At 40.6% G+C, this 19562-nt stretch overlaps 1 protein-coding gene across 1 annotated transcript; it reads left to right on the plus strand.

The window, feature by feature from the left end:
• Positions 1–7418: 7418 nt before the first annotated feature.
• Positions 7419–18059, plus strand: kiss1ra (KISS1 receptor a; the record flags this gene model as incomplete). Its single annotated transcript, XM_080033503.1, has 5 exons — positions 7419–7677; positions 10600–10724; positions 16443–16578; positions 16692–16930; positions 17679–18059. 5 exons carry the CDS (start codon positions 7419–7421, stop codon positions 18057–18059), a joined length of 1140 nt encoding a protein of 379 aa, XP_079889629.1.
• Between the last annotated feature and the right edge of the window lie 1503 nt (positions 18060–19562).

Here is a 19562-nt window from a genome sequence, read left to right on the forward strand (position 1 = left end):
ATGAGTGTTGCTTATTTACACTTCACAACACAAACAAGAACAACCATTGTCCTTCATTTGGAGCTTTACTCGGCCTGTTTCTTTTATTAATGTGTCTGGATGTAAACCCTACTGCTTCAAACGCAATCAATAACTTGTTGTCTCTTTTCTCGTCGAAAATGTATATAACTGTTAATGGCTGTTGACTCCCCCAGCAGTGTGGGACTAGCATTCACATTTACACCTTGACCGGTCTGGTGCTTTGGATGTCAAGCCAACTTAAGGTGATTGAATTCTGCACTCAAAGCCTTATCTTTAAGCTGCTGGTGTAACTCTGCGTCCAAAACCAATCACCAGTCCAACCCACTTACATTTCAGCCACTTTCCTCCTGTGAAACTTTGCCTCTCGTCTGTCTGTCTTCCTCTCCTCTCCTCTCCTCTCCTCTCCTCTCCTCTCCTCTCCTCTCCTCTCCTCTCCTCTCCTCTCCTCTCCTCTCCTCTCCTCTCCTCTCCTCTCCTCTCCTCTCCTCTCCTCTCCTCTCCTCTCCTCTCCTCTCCTCTCCTCTGCTCTCTTATTCCATCTCCGTCCCATTCTCCTCCACCGTCTGTGTTTACTGATTCCCTTTTTCATCTCTTCTATCTATCGATGGAGAGGAGCCTAAAGTTCAGGTCCTCGATCCTCAGAATGCCAAATGCTGTCTAGGCTGTCCCATCACGTAGCTCAGAGCCTCTGTGGAAAAGCACAAATCAATACAATCTAGGCCTGACAATTACTGGAGGACCATGACAAAAAAGATTAATTCCGACAATATGCAGTTCGGTTAACCTGTTCACTGATTTCATGAAGGCACTGGACGCTTTGAGTATGTGTCCAAATAAAGCACAATAATTAGGTTTTTAAAAAACTTTGGCTGATGACGTTCCTGTTGATTTTGAGTTAATGCATCCTAACAGATCTAAAACTGAATGGATGCCTCACTTGCACTTGATACAATAACATCCCCGTTAAATGATGGATATTCTATTTCAGTTGTGTTGTCTTTGGACCGCCCTCTATTATGCAGATGGTCTTTTCTTTGTTGTCACCAAAGAACTCTTTGATTTGTTTTTCAGATTGTATTCCTGTGCTGCGTTGTCATTTGCGAGCCATCCAAAGTAATTTACTTTCCCACACGGTTGGCTCTTTTTCAAATGATCTTGTAACCTTGTGAGGCTTACTTTTTCTCTTTGTTTCCGTCTAACTTTTGTAATTATGATTTTTGAAATCTCGTTGTCATTGTCTTTCTGCATGGTATTAATAAAGTAGTTTTGTTAGTGTGTGTGTGTGTGTGTGTGTGTGTGTGTGTGTGTGTGTGTGTGTGTGTGTGTGTGTGCGCGCGCTTGCATGTGTGTTTTTCACATAAAAAGCCTGAGGAAATCAGATGTTTTCTAACAGCCATTTTCTCACCATACCTTCAAACAAATACATGAAAGACTACTTTTCCTTAGACCAATAATCATGTACACAGTTTCATATCGCATAATCTATAACTAAAACCAAAAGATATAGTCATCAGTGTCAATTTCATATAAAGTATGCCCTGTTGAAAAATGGAAATTTGGTTTCACTGAATACAATTTATGCAACAATGATTTACGGCTTTGATGTTACAATCTATCAAGAGAAAATGCTTGAACATGCTTAGTGTCTGTTCTCTGTCACACAGTGCAAAGTATTAGTTATGAACAGTTGTTGAACAGTGTACAAAACACCCACCTGATCTTACAAGAGACTCCCCTTCACCCATGATTGTCTGGCTACATTGTTTGGACGGTAGATAACTGCCACTCTAACACGATTGCTATTGTTTCCAATGAAAACAGGCTGCTTGAATCAAGTTTATTGTTTTGAGTGACACATTAACAGGGTAGGAAAAAAGTAACCTGACCACACATAGCACTGAATAAAAGCTTTGTTCAAAAGTATAACATCAACAATCAACTTTGAATGTAAAAACGTTAACTGGCGTTAATGCCAGTAAGCCTTCTCCACACAGCCTTCATGCAGCTTCAGATAAATAAAAAGCAACAAACGACAGCAGAGGAGTGTTAAATCTCTTTGAGATTATGGATACCCCTAGCCTGGAAATCCAGACCCTGATATCTTGAACGATAGAGGGTCTGGCGACGATCAATAGTAATTTCCAACTCAAGGGGCGGCTCCTACTCGTGCATTTCAAATGCCACTGCACGCAGTTGGATAGCACTACAACCAATCAGAGCGATGCACAAGGCGACGTAAGCCCCTTTCGTTTAGCGAACAGCTGTTAAACTGTTAAATAAAACGTTTGCCGTTGTCGGTCGGCAAAATAGAACATTCCACTTACTTGCTAATGAAAGATTTGAGTGCCGTCTTCCAAATCGTTAAGGGTCGAGGCAGGGCCGCTGCTACGCTTTTGGGTGCCCTAAGCAGAAATTGTCAGTGATGCCCCCCCCCCACCCCCCCCAAAAAAAAAAACACCCAGAAGCTCGCGTCCGCAGGGCGCGAGCGAAATTTTTTTGCCCTTGCAAGATCTCTGCGACTGCTTTTTGGCACATTTGCCAGCATTTACTAACAGAAAGAACAGCTTAACTTGTGAAAAAACTGCCTTTGCAAAGGAATTGAGTGATAGGATCATAGACTGATTATGAGATAATGGGCCCCTGGGCTTACACTCTTAAAGGGCCCCCCACTTGTCCCTATCCAGTCAGGTACACTGAATTTTCTACACGGATACATACAATTAATGGCAAAAACATATTAAGGAAGTCAGTGTTTCCCACAGGATTTTGGGGTATTGTTGGGGGGTGGGTGGAATTTTTTTTACCTTTTTAAAGTAAAATGCATCAATCTGGTGCACTTTGTGAGGAAATGTTAGAGACTAGAGAGATATCAAATCCTGAGATGCAGAAGGAACATTATTTTTCAGATTTTTCTTAAACAGGTAGCACTCTTTACTCTGCAACTGTAAAAACAGTAGATTGGTCTGCAGACCCATGTTCTATGATGGAGGGGCCCATTTCAACAGATAAAGGGTGGATATGAACAATTTAGAATTCACACATATAAAGTTTATTTGTGTATGTGTGAGGGGGCCTTCAACCCCCTTAGACAGAGCTACTAATGCTGTTGTTTTTAACTTTCTTTTGTATTTCTCCCCTACTAGTTGAGGGGCCCATGATGATTTCTATCTTGTTACATTTTAATGAGTATTTATATTTAGGCTATTCCTTTTTGGACCCTGTTATGACTGAGCTCTTTGACTATGCAACATGAAAAGTTACTATCAGTATCTCTGGCTAAGGGCCCCCCTGAGCCCTTGGGCCCCTGGGCCTGTGCCCGGTGTGCCTGTGCAGTAATCCACCCCTGGATAGGTTACACAATTAAGAAAAAACAACGATGGGCCTGTTCATAACTAATTTATATATTTTTTGTAATGTAATGATTATCATGAACTTTAAAAAAAAATAAACTATTTTGGGGGGCCCCCGGACCATCTCTTTTTCCTTTTTAATTAAAAAATAAATAAATAAATAAATAAAATAAAAAATTATAATTTTTTTTTTGGGGTGCCCCCCCCAGGAACTTGGTGCCCTACGCAGTCTGCGTACTCTGCGTATAGGGAGCGGCGGCCCTGGGTCGAGGCCAAAGCAGTCTCAAGCTGTGTCTTGATTCAGGGGTTACGGTCTTGGAACCGGCCTCGTAGGCTGCATTTGAAGACCGATTGCGTCATAGCGGCGCGCAAAGGCTGTCCCATTTGCAAGGCTCCTTGCAAGGCTCCTCATATGCGGTCGTGAAATGCAGCCTTCATTTCACGGTTTTGAAGCAGTTTTGAAGGCTGCATCAGATGTATCCTTCGTGGCCCAACATATCCCAAGATTCATTGCGTTTTTTTCAGAGATTGCATAAAATAAAATAAAAAATAACAAAACAGCAACGTGTTGCTCCATCTTCTTAACTTTTATCTTCCTTTCTTTTTTTCTTGTACTTTTTTTTCTTTTCGTCTGGTAGACAACTTATTTTTCTTTTTTCCTCCGCTGACAGGGCTGTCTCCGTTGGCAGCAATCAGGGTTGCTTGGCAGCACAGGAGCGGCGAGTCGTCACGCAAGGTAACGGCTTGTTACGTAAACCGGAAATGCTCGTAAACGGAGACCTGCGGAGACCGTCTCGTTTAACAAGGCTCGTTGGCCTTAAAACCGGCCTTAAAATCGGCCTTCATAGGCTATAGCCTTCATAGACCGCGAGACTGCGTCCTACCAAGTGCGTGGTCTCTGAATCAAGACACAGCCTCAAACTCACACAACATATCCGCAGCCATCTCTGATGTTTACTATCACGGCTTCGACGTCGCATGCACGTCACTATCGTCATCCGGTTACGTCCTCCCCAGAGTACCATATAAGGGGCTCTGGCGCGCCCATATTAGATAGAACCAATTGAAACGTGAGACCCAGATTTCTGGTCTTCTTGATAAGCTTCAACGGAGCGTGTCCAGACCAACACGCGCAGCAAATTTAATTTGCCAGCGCCTAGTGGCAGGTCTGGGAATGCCAGGCTAGGATACCCCTTGAAAACAGCTAAATGTGTTTTGGTGACAGTCAAAATTATTTTAGACCACCTGTTGAGTTGAGCGGAAAACCAATTGAAAACTACTTAGCTTTGGATAACAGTGTTTTTTTAATTCTTTTTTTGTATTTCATCTTGAAAAGATTGAAATCGAAATTTTTCACACACTTCGCAGCTTTGAAAGAAAGAAAGAAAGAAAGAAAGAAAGAAAGAAAGAAAGAAAGAAAGAGCAACAAGTAGCGATGCAAAGAGACCTGAAACTGAAAACCTTAGTTCAAATGTACTGAAATGATGCATGTCTCAACAGAGTCCTTTAAGAAGTTTCTGGAGTAACAGAACAACACACAGGATCCTCACCCATATCCAAATGTGGCAAATCTAGGCTTCAGTGCTGATCATATACAGTATTTACAGTACACAAGGAAAAGGTCCCCTGCTGGGTCTTTTCTTCCTCTCCCGATGAAACACAGGTGCCCTCCCAAGGTTGTATTCCTGTTGGTAGAACATTTGCAAGGATCAGACAATTTAGCACACGCATACGCATACGGACCCATAGGGAAATCAAACAATGGGGACTGACAGTGTGTCATGCAGCCCTCTGCCTAACCTGTCTGAGTGTCTCTAGTTTCCCTCTGGTTAGGTTTTAGAGTCTCGGAAGCCGGTAAGCTGATCAACGTCTGTTGCCTTAGCTCCAGGCAGCAGAAGCTTCATCTGGCAGTACACACACTGACCTAATGCTGTTTGCATAATTCGCACATGTAGATGGTTAATTTGCATTGGGCAGCAGCCCCACTGGCATGCAACTTCTATTCAGAGGACTCATTATTTTTGCTATTTTTGATGGGTTGGAGTTATCACTACTTGCCATCCTGTAAAATTCAACTAATCAACTGATTTTCCAGTTATGATTGACTGCTTAATTGACAATTAATAATTTTTAATTACACATGTAATTTTAATCTCAAATTAAGTGTTACACTGTGAACCATTAGTATGCATGCAATTGGTTGATTAACATTATGCAAGAGCAAGAGGCGCGCGCACATCTTTAAATTAACCAGTTGCCGGGATATCAAACATCTTCAGCAAAGGTGAAACTATTAATACCAACACACTGCTTGATTGTTTTCAAGTATTCTTTTAGTCCAAGGCAATGATTGGACTTTCACCCGTAGATAGTCTAATAGATAAAACTGTTAAAAATCGATGACATATCTTTACTATAGAGGATTTAATTAAATTTGTCATCGTCAATAATTATGGGGTATTCAAAATGTATAGTTTATTCACCTAATAATTCAGGACATTTAAGTGTTATTTCATATACAGTACATACTAGTATTCATGGGTTCATAAGGTTTTGGAAATTAACTTTTCTTTCAGTGAATTAATCTACAAGATATGATATTGTTTTAATTTCCTGTCGACACTGCTACTGTGTGGAGGCATGTTATCTGTGTGAGGCTAGCTACGTTACAGTAAAACCCAGAGAGAGAGAGAGAGAGAGAGAGAGAGAGAGAGAGAGAGAGAGAGAGAGAGAGAGAGAGAGAGAGAGAGAGAGAGAGAGAGAGAGAGAGACGGAAATGTTTTCCTTTTTTCACAACTTGTTACAAAAAGATGGATTGAGGGATAACGGTTGCTAAGAGACCGCAGCATCAGCTATTTACCCCAGAACAATGCAGTGGCCCACGTGCATTCAGACCCTGTGTGTGTGTGTACTGTGTGTGTGTGTGTGTGTGTGTGTGTGTAGAACCCTTCTCCACACTGCATCTGTGTGTCCTTGCTCTCGCCTATAAAGCCGCCAGGACCTCCTTCGCTGCCTGCTCTCCGCTGGAGTAAAGTCAAGGCTGTTTGCGCTGAAGCATTAATGACACTGACTGGGCTCAGCGCGGGAACAGAAGATGCTGGAGGATATCCTCTCTTTTTTTAGAGTACAAAGCTTATTCACAGGCATACCTTTTGTCAAGGTTTGTTAGAGACGGTGTCATGCACCAGGCAGCCTGTGTGTGTGTGTTCTTCAATTGACAATTGATGTGCAGGGTTAAGACACGGAGGGAAGAAGTGCTTGAACCCCACACTGCGGAGAGAAGGAGCAGTAGAACAACTAGATTTGAAAAAGGAACCAGAGAAAAAGGAAAAGCTGCGAGTATACGGACGGCTTGTTTGCCTTCAGGAATTTGATGAATGAGCTCAAAGAAGACGTTCGCCTGCCTCCTTTCAGCAGACACTATACTCTCCTTTACAAAGACAAATCCCGAGGGCTGTCTGGAGGCTTGCTTTCTCTCGCAAGTGCATGGGGGAAGTGGTGGCAGTTTTCCATCCAAACTGATGTGAAGAAAAATAAGCTCTTTCCACTCTACTTTCGTTCTCCTTCTATTATTTTGTGTCTTCTTCTTATACATAAACACACCTAGATGCTCTAGAAAATGATGCTCCTGATTTGAAGCTTGACGGGAATGAGCAGCACTCTGAGCACCACTTTGAAACCATCTCGTCTGTCCCTCTTTTTCACTCCGTCCCCTCCGTCGATCCATTCACCTTTTGGAATTCATCTTGTAAAACTTTTTTTCCCTGCCAAATTCAGCTGTTCCTCAGAGAGACACTCGCCTCTAAGCGCTTTACTCTATTGTCAGCTCATCCTACCTTGAACATCTGCACACCCATCCCCTACTGCACTTTCTTCTTCTTCCTTTTCTTTCTCCTACATCTCCCTTGCCTGCCTCTTTCCCCCTTTTTACCATATTTCACAGAAACACACTGTTCACTCTCTCTCTCTCTCTCTCTCTCTCTCTCTCTCTCTCTCTCTCTCGTTGTTGCCATTTCTATCTCTCTCTATCTCTCACAACCTGTTACAATGTATTCCTCCGAGGAGCTCTGGAACTCCACCGAGAAGGTCTGGACCAATGGCTCCGTGGCAAACTTCTCCCTGGGGGGAAGACGTGGGGAAGAGGAAGAGGAAGAGGAAGGAGACCAGCACCCCTTCCTCACAGATGCCTGGCTGGTGCCCCTCTTCTTCGCCCTCATAATGCTGGTGGGACTGGTGGGCAACTCTCTGGTCATTTATGTCATCACCAAACACAGGCAGATGAGGACGGCAACCAACTTCTACATAGGTGAGTAAGAGCCAACGCTGCTATATTGGCTAAGTGTGTATGTCAAGTAGTTTGCGAAAGAGACATCGTGATTGATTGAAAAGCCAGAGTCAAACACATAACTCCCTGGATATCAGTGGGCTAGATATATAAGGTATCGTGAACTCCCAGTGCATCCACTTCAAAAGAAACCTATCATTACTTGACGCATGTCTCTTTTTGGTTGAGATAATGTTTAAAATGGTGGAAAATAATGTAGAAAACATGACGGAAATGTGGTATTCCTGTTTGTTTAATGTAGTGATTTGAGGGAAGGTTGGATTACTAATCCGATGTTTTTGCTTGCATCAATTTCCCCTGTCCTCAGGGCAGGTTTCAATTACATGCTTTGTGTACGGCATCAATTATTAGCTAAGTTAGTTTCCATTGCCCTTTTTTTATCAATGCACAATTGTTCTACCTCAACGAAGCATAAACATTGTTGCCCATAAAAACAGGTGAATGGAAATTAATTTATAATAGAATAAAATGCACTTATAGATGGTGTCTGGGGGGTTGCATTACCCATAGGTGCATAGATCAAAGAGAATACATTCATTTATATCTGCCTTATGCTCAGTTACTAAAAACCTGGGCGCTTGGGAAGATATCAAAGGAGATTGATCAATTGTGTTTACGTCCACATAACATAAGAATTATTCAAATAATAAATCACACGTAAAAAGAAATGCCCGTCACATAGATACATGCATGTTTACTATCTTTTCTCTCGATGAGTCACAGAATTAATTTTGTGATTCACTGTAGGTACCATTTGTGTCTGTGTTTGCATAAGGCACTCTGTATGTGAGATGAAATTTGATCTTGGATAATATCCCAAGGCCACGGTATTGGAAGATTTAATATTCAGTACCATTAGATCAGCACCACCTCCCCCCCTGTTCCCCCTTCAACATTATGGTTCAGCTATTATAATGTGATTGGATCAGCTAGTAAAAGCAAATGGGAAAACTGGTGTGGTGTATTTGTCAGGATGACACATCAAAGAGAAGAAAGGGAAGCTGAAGGGAACCAGATCTGACTGCCTACATCTTATTGGTGTGCTATGAAGATATCGTCAATGTGGATGAAAGCATTTGATGAATCAACATGGTGTCCACAAAGCGACCATAATATTCACACCTCACAACATTCATTCAGGATTTAAATGAAACAATTAATGGCAGGCAGACCGGAAAGGCCTGCATTTCCAGAACTGTACAAAATCATTGTCAAATTGCGCATATTAATATTAGTACACAGTCAAATAACCTCATCGAGATGCATCCTGTGGTTTCTCTTTCACATGCTTCCTAAACAAATGCCCGTTCAGCCATCACACACTAGCAAAGATCCTTCAAAACAAAACCACTTTTTCCAAAGGGGGCACTAGAATCAACAAAAACGGAAAGTTCCTCTAATAGGCCTTTCACACCGTCGCAAAATCGGCGCTAGTTCTGGGCTTGTTCGGAGTTAGAGCCAGTGTTTTGGTTTCACACCGCCAGAGAGCCTGCTCCGGGCCGTAAAAACCGGGGGAACTCATACCCCAGGATTGAGCAGGGTTTGATAGGAACTGCTTGCGCCAGCGGCTGGGGGAGGGATTATCCTGACCAACCAGAGCAAACCTCATGCCCGCCATATTTAAAAACACCGCTACTACGAGACGTAAACATAACATAATTACCGAATGTAGCGATCAAATTGACCGGCGAGAATACGCTGTATGGGTCCTGTTTGCTTAAGAAAGCAAAGCGAGAGCCAACAATTGTAAAAATAAGACGTATTCGCCGCTGTTGTTGTGCTTAAAGCTAGCGGTAGCTTTAGCGTTAGCCACAAGAGCAGCGGCGTCGGGTGACGTACACACACGTTTACAGTGACGTCATGACGTTGCTCTCTTGACGGCTCCATGGCTGTCTCCGGTCGATGTGAAACCAACCGGTTCATAACTGGGATAAGGCTGTAACCAGTTTTGAACTGACCCCAACACCAGCCTGGAACTGACTCTTGGTTCATTTTGGTGTGAAAGGCCTATTAGTCACTTCAGGTTAAAGGTTCAATTGCGTTATTTTACACCAGTTGGTCCTTAATACTGCATCCATGCAAAAGCAGCAAGCTCAGTTAAGTAGCTTTTTCAATCTCCAGGTAGTTTGGATACAGATTTGTCTTTCGGATGTGGTGTAGGGCTTCATTTATTTTGTGTTGACGATGAATCAGTCAATAATTTTTCGCGTGAATCGATTACTCTTTTGGTGAAAAATAGACACTGTTTCCTTGTTTCCCAACGTCAAAGTCAACATGCAGTATTCAAATGTTTTGTTTTGTCCTAACAACCGTCTGTAATCCAAAGATATACAGAGATAATATCATATATATGACTGATCCTGCCATTTCTTAAGTGCCCCCCAAAAATACATGTTTACATCCAGGTGATCAAACTCCTCTAGCATCTACGTATTATGAATACACAGCACAAATACACTTCTATGTGTCGTTTGTGACGGCATGTGCTAACACAATATGTTCTTGTTCAAAACCAGCAAATACTAACAGTACATTTGAGAAGCTGGAACTGAAGAATGTTAATGCATATTCGCTTGACATACTGTATGACCTAACCCACTATTAAATGAATTGAATAGTCTATTAAGGAACTAGAAATGAAGAGTAGGCAACATTTTTAATGCATTATTAAAGCTGATGTGGTGTTGTTAAACTATACAAATGCATTATAATATTATGTATATCTGTTATCGTCAGATAACTAAAGGTCTTGCTCTATCAGACTGGTTACTACTGAGGATGTTGGATATTGATATTTGATGGACACAACCTTCAGTAATCTGTGAAACACTGTGCTGTAGATTGTACATCTGACATGATGCATGTTGGTATATCTCTGATCAGCAAACCTGGCTGCCACCGACATCATCTTCTTGGTGTGCTGCGTCCCATTCACTGCCACCCTCTATCCTCTCCCCGGATGGATCTTTGGAAACTTCATGTGCAAATTTGTTGCCTTTCTACAGCAGGTAAAAACACTTGTGTTTATTCAATGATATTACAATCGTAATCACTTTTCTCTTCACAGAAATGCGCCGTCAGATGCACGAAAGGTTATTTTGCAAAGCTTTCTTAAAGTAAAAGGTATACTTAAAAAAAGATATTCATCAAACATATCAGATTTGATCTTCATTTGAATGAAATCAAATCACATTCTATACTTCAATGAGTTTACTACAAACAGTGACATTTAGGACTTTGGTGCAATCATAGGCCTTTCGCCAGGGGCAACCGAGATTGAACTGATTTCATTCAACTGTGTGTCATGGAAAACCCATCTCTATAATCCACTCAAGGGTGGTATCCTTGAGTGGGTTGTAGAGATGGGTTTGCCCTATTGAACTTACAGCAAAGGACTGTCTCAAAGAAAGATTCAAACCAAATCCATTCTTGCCTTTATTTCTTATTTTTCAATAGAATATAGAGGGACAGAAGTTCCATTAAAACAGCTGACAGCGGCTTAGTCAAAGAACAAAAGGACGTCCATGCAACGATCAAGCTCCAAAGATAAAGAGGCGGAGGCGGGATGTCAATTTTTAAAGAGCTATTTACCATCATTAAACTCTTCTGCACACAACCATTGTAGCAATCACTTTATGTTAGTGTGAGCAATAACCTTTATATGTAGGGAACAGGGAACGTTTGGCTTCAAGGCAGCGCTAACTCAATAGTTGCACAACACTTTTTTTGTCTCACTGCCGCTGCACTCACACAGTGTTTCAACCTGTTTCAACTTCAACCTTGTTTTTTCTTTGTTGGTTACCTGAACGCAAACAATGATGGAATAAAAGCTTTTGGCAATTGAGCATTAATTCACCTTTTGGCAACCTGAGCACAGGGCAATAAGCTATAAACGCAACACTGACACATTATTGTCCAATTACAAAGTTGTTATGTAAATAGACATTACATGTGTTTTCGGATAAGCATTATTCCAGTGTAAGTCCAATATGCCCGCTCTAGTCAGCTAGTCCCTTACTTTGTAATTTGTATGCTGTCAAGTGCTGATCAGGGAATGGCAGTTAGTTTATCAAAGCTTTTTCACCAGAAGCAGCTGCTTCAGACCAACGACCTGAGAGATGCTTTTAGCCTTCAAGACTTACGTTACATTGAGAAAAGGCAGTTAGGAAACACTGACATTCTTCAGCTACTTGTTGGTGACGTAAACTCAAACCATTAAAACACAGCTGTGAACTTGAACCCCATGTGGTTAAAGGTTCAATGTTTTTTATTAATGTACCAAGAGGGAAAATGTGTTTACAGCAAGTGAATAAGTGAATGAATGTCAATGTGTAGGTATTCCTTGTACTAATGTATCATTATGAGAAGCCAAGTAAGGGTTACACAAGCCATTGACTCCAAGCAGGTTATACAAAGAAGATAGCCAATTACGATTATAATAACCATAAATTAGCAGTATGTGACAATGCGTGGGCCTAAAGTTCAGATCTAATAAGGTCAAAAAGCTGATCTAAAAAGCTGGAAAAAGCTCTTGATTCTAAAGTGTCGGAAACAAACTCAGGAGGTGCATGCATTATTTGGCAACAGTGATTCTGGCGCTGCCGAGATTTGCATGCACCTCTATTTCGGAACAGATGTGAGCTATATGTCTGAAAGTCTCAGTGTTGAGCCAAATCATACCGAAATACAAGCTAGAAAAAGCTCCTGATTCTAAAGTGTCGGAAATAAACTCAGGGGGTGCATGCATGCAACTTGAACCCCATGTGGTGAAGTGAATGAATGTCAAATTGTAGGTATTCCTTGCACAAAGGCATCATTAAGGGGAAGCCAAGTAAAGGTTACAAGCTGTTGACTCCATTTAAGTAATACAACAAAGATAGCCAATTAAAAACCTTAAATTAGCAGCATGTGATAATGAGTGGGCCTAAAGTTCAGATCTAAAAAGGCCACTTATCGCTGTCACACGGTAATTACACTTGTTCAAATAACTGAGTGTGGCTATAGCTTTAAAAGGCTCTAATGTCACCAAGGGTTAAGAAAAGAGGCGGAGGCTTACTTAATAAGCAACTTGTCTGGTGAATCTAACCAACACTGTCACAGAAAGAGAAAGAGAGTGTGTGAGAGAGAGAGTGTGTGAGAGAGAGAGAGAACTGTTAGAAAACGGCGCTTGACTACAAATGAGACACCTTTAATATGTTTCATTATTTTGTTTGAAGATTGGGTTAAAAGTGCACCACATTCATAATGAAGCCGGAAGGGAGCAGGAGATGAACTGTCATACTTGACAAGAAGAAACCCGGTGCAGAATGACTGGACGTGCACTACTACTGTAATTTGAGCATGAAAGACAAAAATGCCAGTTTGAGCGGCAGGCCAATAATATAGGCAGGCAGGTAGGCAGAGAGGCTAAAAGCATTTTTAATTGAAAACACAGAAACGTGATTGAGTTTATTCATCTGAACACGAAGACCACTGTCTTGTGGGCGTGTCCTTTGGTGAAACAATGGGAATTGAGCCCTGACTGAAAAAAAAAGCAATTCTCATGTCTTGAAGCTTTGTCGGATTCTCCCAACCTTTATCTTCAAACTATGCACGTGCGTTGAAACATTTACATTAGATGTTATTAAGTGAGTCCTGCTGCCACCTTTTATTATTTCATGTGCTTCAGAGAAGGGTAATTGTTTTCAATGATTACTATGAGACAGGAGAACTAACAACTCTCTTGGCCTCAATGCCGCACATTTTTCAAAGATAATGGACCATTAACCTGAGCAGTAGTTTCACAAAATATCCATAGGTCAATATAAATAACCAAAGGGAAGTCAGGTGGAATTAACTATGCATGCTGTGTTAACATCCACCATTAGTCTCTGTCAAGTCTAGACTACTGGCCAACCATCAGTTACTTTTGACATTGATGACTGTTCATGCGTTCTGCAAAAAACAACAACATTAAGCATTCAAAATCACCTCACTGCACATGATTTCTAATACGTATGCAACTGTGCCGACATACCCTGCTTGAAATAAGCCAGTCATCTCTTCCCTTTTTTTGTAAAAACTAGAAACATTTGACTGAATGAAAGATTGCTTTTAAATCAATATTTAAAGGGGCCAGAGCTTTCATCGCTTCACAACATTTATTATTAATTCAAATCTATTATTCCTTTATTAGTAGAGAGGCAATATTATATTAATTTTCTAGGTTTTTGATGTTGGACTCCTTTAGAGCAGCTAGTAAACTGTATAGATCTTCATGAAACTGTCTCTCTCCCTCTGTCGTTCATGCATTTTCAGCCTTCTCTCAGAACTATCTGTGTAAACATGAAAAAACGCAAACACACTGCTATCTGCTGTCTGCTGCTGCTTGAAGCAACAATTGATAGGTTCACCCTGGAATAAATCAGCTGTTCAGTAGTCTTCCTGAAGTTATGAACTTGTGAACTCATGAAAACACTCAATTATATTCTCTCGTCCATGTATTTGAAGAAACTATCAGATCTTATTCTTTCAAAGGAAGACGTTGTGCGAAATCCACGTTTCGTTGAACATAAATTCATTCTTTCCTATTACATTATTAAAGAAATGTGAAGAAACAGAGATGATCTAAAATATATATACTGTATATCTGCCAGCGCAAACCCTATGTATTCCTTTAAGACATTATTCAACGGAGATAACAAGGGGAATGCGTTCTGTAGTCTTTGATAGTGCAAGGATCTTGATACCCTCTTTTTTCCCAGTGGCCTCAACATTGAACTCATTGTGCCCCCCCGTTTTCTCATCATATCCTTTGAAACAGCGGTGCTCCGATACTCTGGGGGGTAACGGTTGCCTGCCTTAGTCGCAGATAAGAGGTGAATAGAGAGAGAGAAAGAGGAAGATAGAAACATAGTCCCACTCTCAGAGGGCCATGTGTTTGAAAAATGAACATCATTTTAGTGAAGAGGTTGAAAAAAAGGGGGTTATAGGCTTATTTTCCATCTTGTCCTGCTCCGCTGAAATGAAGTGTACACAGGTGTGTATGAAAAGACTAAATAAAAAGAGACTCTCTAGTCACAGTGAACATAATGACTTTACGATGACTTAAATGTGTGAAAGTGTTTTTATCAGCAGATGATGTGAGATAAAAATGTCTTGGACTGGGAATTTAGATTTTTAAGAAAAAGTGGATTCCTTCTTTTGCTGCATTTGTCGGTGCTACGAGGAATTGTTTCTGAAACAGTCTCATCTTTCCTCTGATTATCATAAATGACATGTAACAGCAAACAAGACCATCAGTGCAAAGAATGCTATCTTTATATAGTTTTTCGTAATGCCTTTGTCACAGGTACGCTCACCCAGGAACTACAGTTGGGGTAGTAAAAACACTACCGCTTTTGTCCAAAGGGGGTGCAGGAATTAACACAAATTGAAAGTTCCTCGGAGCATCTTTAACATTCTTTTGATGAGCCTGAGTGTAATTGAATCAGGCATCTTTGAACCCTGTTGAAAATGTAAATAAATGATTTGTTCATATGCTAATTGAAAAATGTATGACAAATGGGGCCTCCACTGAGCTTCCAGTCTTTTTGTTTCCTCTGTTCGTTCCCTCCCTCTGTCTCTTCCCCCATGCTCCTCATTTTAAAAGGCTCAAGAGCTAATTAGCAAAAAAGGTCTCAAAGATAAATAAATCATAGGATGTGAAATTGCTGATTTGTTGATGACAAAAAAGCAGCTGGTACCTCTCTCTTGCTTCGTAATGAGGGCTGATTATATTAAAGGCTGGACGCAAAGGACACCATTAGTTGCTACCTCCTGTTGCGAGTAGGCCAACCCAGAATATTTGAGAAGATCTCATAAATCTCTTTGAAAAACCTCTTCCGCTTGTGCACAAACAGTGAAGCATTTCTTTAAAAAAATCTTGTAAACACATATAAAATGTTAAGCCTTGGCTTTTCCACTACTTTTACATTTGCAACATGTGCCTTTGACACCCAATGTTTGGTGAAGAGTCGAGACTATAAATGCAGGATTTTCTGCCTCTACATAGAGGTAGAAACTGTTATATGTAAGTGCGTACAAACAGAAAGCAAACTCAGCAGATAAATGCCAATGATACTTGGATTGTAACTGAAATCTCAAGGGAAAGTGAAAAAAAAAATTATTATGTTAGAGAAAATGAATAAATGACAAGACTCATGAATTACTTTAGAAAAATAGATTTGTCTTCATACAACTATACCTAGAAATATTTATGATGTTTATTAGAGGATACCAAATATATCTCCATATCTGTGGGTTTTATAACAAAGTGCAACATTGTAACTATAACTGGGCTATACTTTCTACTCAATAGAAATGTACCAGGTTCGGTCTACATACATTTCGAGGAAACCGTTATCCCCTGGCAATGCTTCAATTGACTGTAAAAAAGCTACATTTTTGTATCGCGCACAAGTCACAGAGGGATAGTCTGGGGTGGATGTTATGCACCACAGGGTTTTCTCACTGGTGCCCAAATTCCAAATTCTGCATGTACTGTAGGTTTAGGCCACAAACGCACTTTAGTTGAGGTTAGGAAAAGATGGGGATTTTAATTGACCCCTAACTAAGAGCATGATCTTTCCCTAAACTTGACCAAGTGCAATGAGAGTTGTATCATTCTGTGGTAGCGTTTTGGTTGGATGCAGTGCATGTCTCTGAAAATTGAAACAGAAGTTATTATCTTTAACTGTCTTTCCCAGGTGACGGTCCAGGCCACATGTATCACTCTGACAGCTATGAGTGGGGACCGCTGTTATGTCACGGTCTACCCTCTGAAATCGCTCCGCCACCGCACCCCGAGAGTCGCCATGATCGTCAGCATCTGCATTTGGATTGGTACGTCCTGCTCTTTTCATACATCTTATTGTCTTATTATTTATATAGGTTAGATAGAATCAGTGTGATTGATCTTGACTACTTCAGCTAACACAGTCCTTATTCCTGCCCAGGCTCCTTCATCCTATCCACCCCGATCTTAATGTACCAGCGTATAGAGGAGGGCTACTGGTACGGCCCCAGGCAGTACTGCATGGAGAGATTCCCCTCTAAGGCACACGAGAGGGCTTTCATCCTCTACCAGTTTATTGCAGCCTACCTGCTGCCTGTGCTCACCATCTCCTTCTGCTACACTCTGATGGTGAAGAGGGTGGGCCAGCCCGCTGTAGAACCTGTAGACAACAATTATCAGGTATGGACAAGGTTTGTTTTGCTTTGTTTAAGGCTTAATTATTGCTTGACATGTCTTAAAGATTTGACTCCCAAGTCCTTGCTACTAATTGCCAGTTAATTAAAAGGAATTTTCTCCTCTCTATGGTGACTCTACCTGTCTCTTTACTCGTTATCTTTCTTTTGATGTCGGCTGTCTTTGAAACTGTATTTTAAAGCTCCTTTCTTTCAAGCAGCGGCATTCATTTGCTTTATAATTACAATGGATTACTTTATGTTATGGAAAAGGTGGTGCTTGTAATAAAGAGACTAATAATCTAACTCTGCAGGTCCCTTTCACTCTCTTGTGTAAAGGTGCAGGTAGCAGGGGAAGGACCAATCGCAAACCAGTTATTTGCTTTTCAACTACAAAAGATCAGGAAAACTAGCTCAAGAGCAGCATCAACTCTGTGCTGGTCTAGCAACTATTTAAAAAAAATAAAAATAAAATAAAAAAACTACACTACACTACCTTCTCACAACTTAATTAAAATAAACTTCAGGTTTTATGAGTTCTGAGATCAGTCAGATACCCTAATACATCCATGACACACACTAGTTAGCCCAAAGTTTGTCTAGTGGTTACTTTAGCGGTTTGGGGCTAATACACACAGGCTGCAATAACAATTGGTTAACTTTACACAAACAGCACAAGGTAAGGATTTGCTTTCTGTGTGAACACACACCTTTAGAAAATTCCTCTCATCTCCTCATCTTTTCCTCCTGCTCAGGTCAACCTCTTGTCTGAGAGAACCATCAGCATCAGGAGCAAAGTCTCCAAAATGGTGGTAGTGATCGTCCTCCTCTTCGCCATCTGCTGGGGTCCCATACAGATCTTTGTCCTGTTCCAGTCGTTCCATCCAAACTATCAGGCCAACTTCACCACGTACAAGATCAAGACGTGGGCCAACTGCATGTCCTACGCTAACTCCTCGGTCAACCCCATTGTCTATGGTTTCATGGGAGCAACCTTTCAAAAGTCCTTCAGGAAAACCTTCCCATTTCTGTTCAAGCAAAAGGTCAGAGATAGCAGCATGGCTTCGAGGACTGCCAACGCCGAGATCAAGTTTGTTGCGGCCGAGGAAGGCAACAATAACAACGCAGCGAACTGAATCTGATAACAAAAGATAGGGAGAATGATAATATTGTCTGTATGCAGGGCCATCGCAGCAAGAAGACAATTAAAGTAATTTATATTTGTTTCATTATGTGTGAGACTTAATAGAGCAAATGGCTTATTTCAAAAGGATGGACTGTTTGGTTATATCAGTGAAGGCAACTAATTACAGAATAGATGTGGAGAACCAGACTCATTATATGAATTGACACCAACTGTGTTTGGCACAATTGTTTTGTTGCCAAGGCCTGGCAGGGTGGCGGTGAAACGTCATCCATCGGGCTGCCAAACACCACGGCCAAACAACAGAAGACAGTTCATCTGATGACAAAAGGGGAAAGCAATTCCTGAACGCTTTCTGTAAAGTCATGGCTGACCGCAGAAGATATATTATGAGTATTCAGAGGACACATGAGAAAATTGATTTTTGGAAATGACTTATGGCTGAATGGGCATTTTCAAAAGACAACAGCTGCTCTAAAATAGATTTCTATGGATGTTTTTTTTTTCATCGATATTTATTCCTATCAAACACATTTTCAAATTGCGACACTTTCTGTATCTTTCATTCTAGGAAACAGTGTACACTATAACATTTCCTGAACAATAGTTTGACAGTTTGGAGAACAAGTCTTTTCACTTAATGACATTTCTGATTAACATATCTTATACTGGAAGACTGGAAGCAATAGGAAACAGCTAGCCTGGCTCTGTCAAAAGTTAAAAAAAGAAGAAGATATGCTTACCTGTAACTCTAAAGCTCTTAAAGTAACACATACTGTACAGACATGACAACAAATACAATGTTGAGATTAGTGAGCTTTAAAGGAGTCGGTGACCTATTTTTAATTTTGGAAAGAGCCAAGGCAGCTATTTCCATTTTCTGTCTTTGTATGAATTCTACATTCATGTCATAATATGTATGTCATATTAGAGTTATTGTATTCGTACATTTTCAACTTGTAAATACTGTGGAAAAACTGGGAAACCTAAGAATATTTCTGAATATCTTGCGTGCAACCTAATAAAACCGAAATACATGAATACTAAACAACACCAATGACTCACATCAAGTCAAGGTCCGCTGTGGTCCAAACAATGCAACCAATAATGTTACCATGTTGCATATTGCCTCGAGTTTTGCATTTGTTCAAAAGCATCATTTACACTATGTGTGCAAAATTTTTAGGCAAGTTGTATTTTTGAGGATTCATTTTATTATTGAACAACTACAGTGCTCTCGGTCAATCCAAAATGTTAAAGAACCTGAATGTTTACGAAAGTAAAAGTGAGGTTTTGTCTTTCTTACGAGAATATATATATGTTTTGCTATTATTAGGCAACTATTAGTATGCAGAATTATTCTGCAACTAAAAAAAAAGAAAATTTTCCCATCTCACTTGTTTATTTTCATCTGTTTAAGTGAGAACAATAAAACAACTCAAAATTTACAAATAAAAATTTCCGACATGTCAAAAAAAAAATCAGTGACCAATAT

This window comes from Ammodytes marinus (genome assembly GCF_949987685.1).
Source record: "Ammodytes marinus genome assembly, chromosome: 9".
NCBI classification, from domain to species: Eukaryota; Metazoa; Chordata; class Actinopteri; order Uranoscopiformes; family Ammodytidae; genus Ammodytes; species Ammodytes marinus.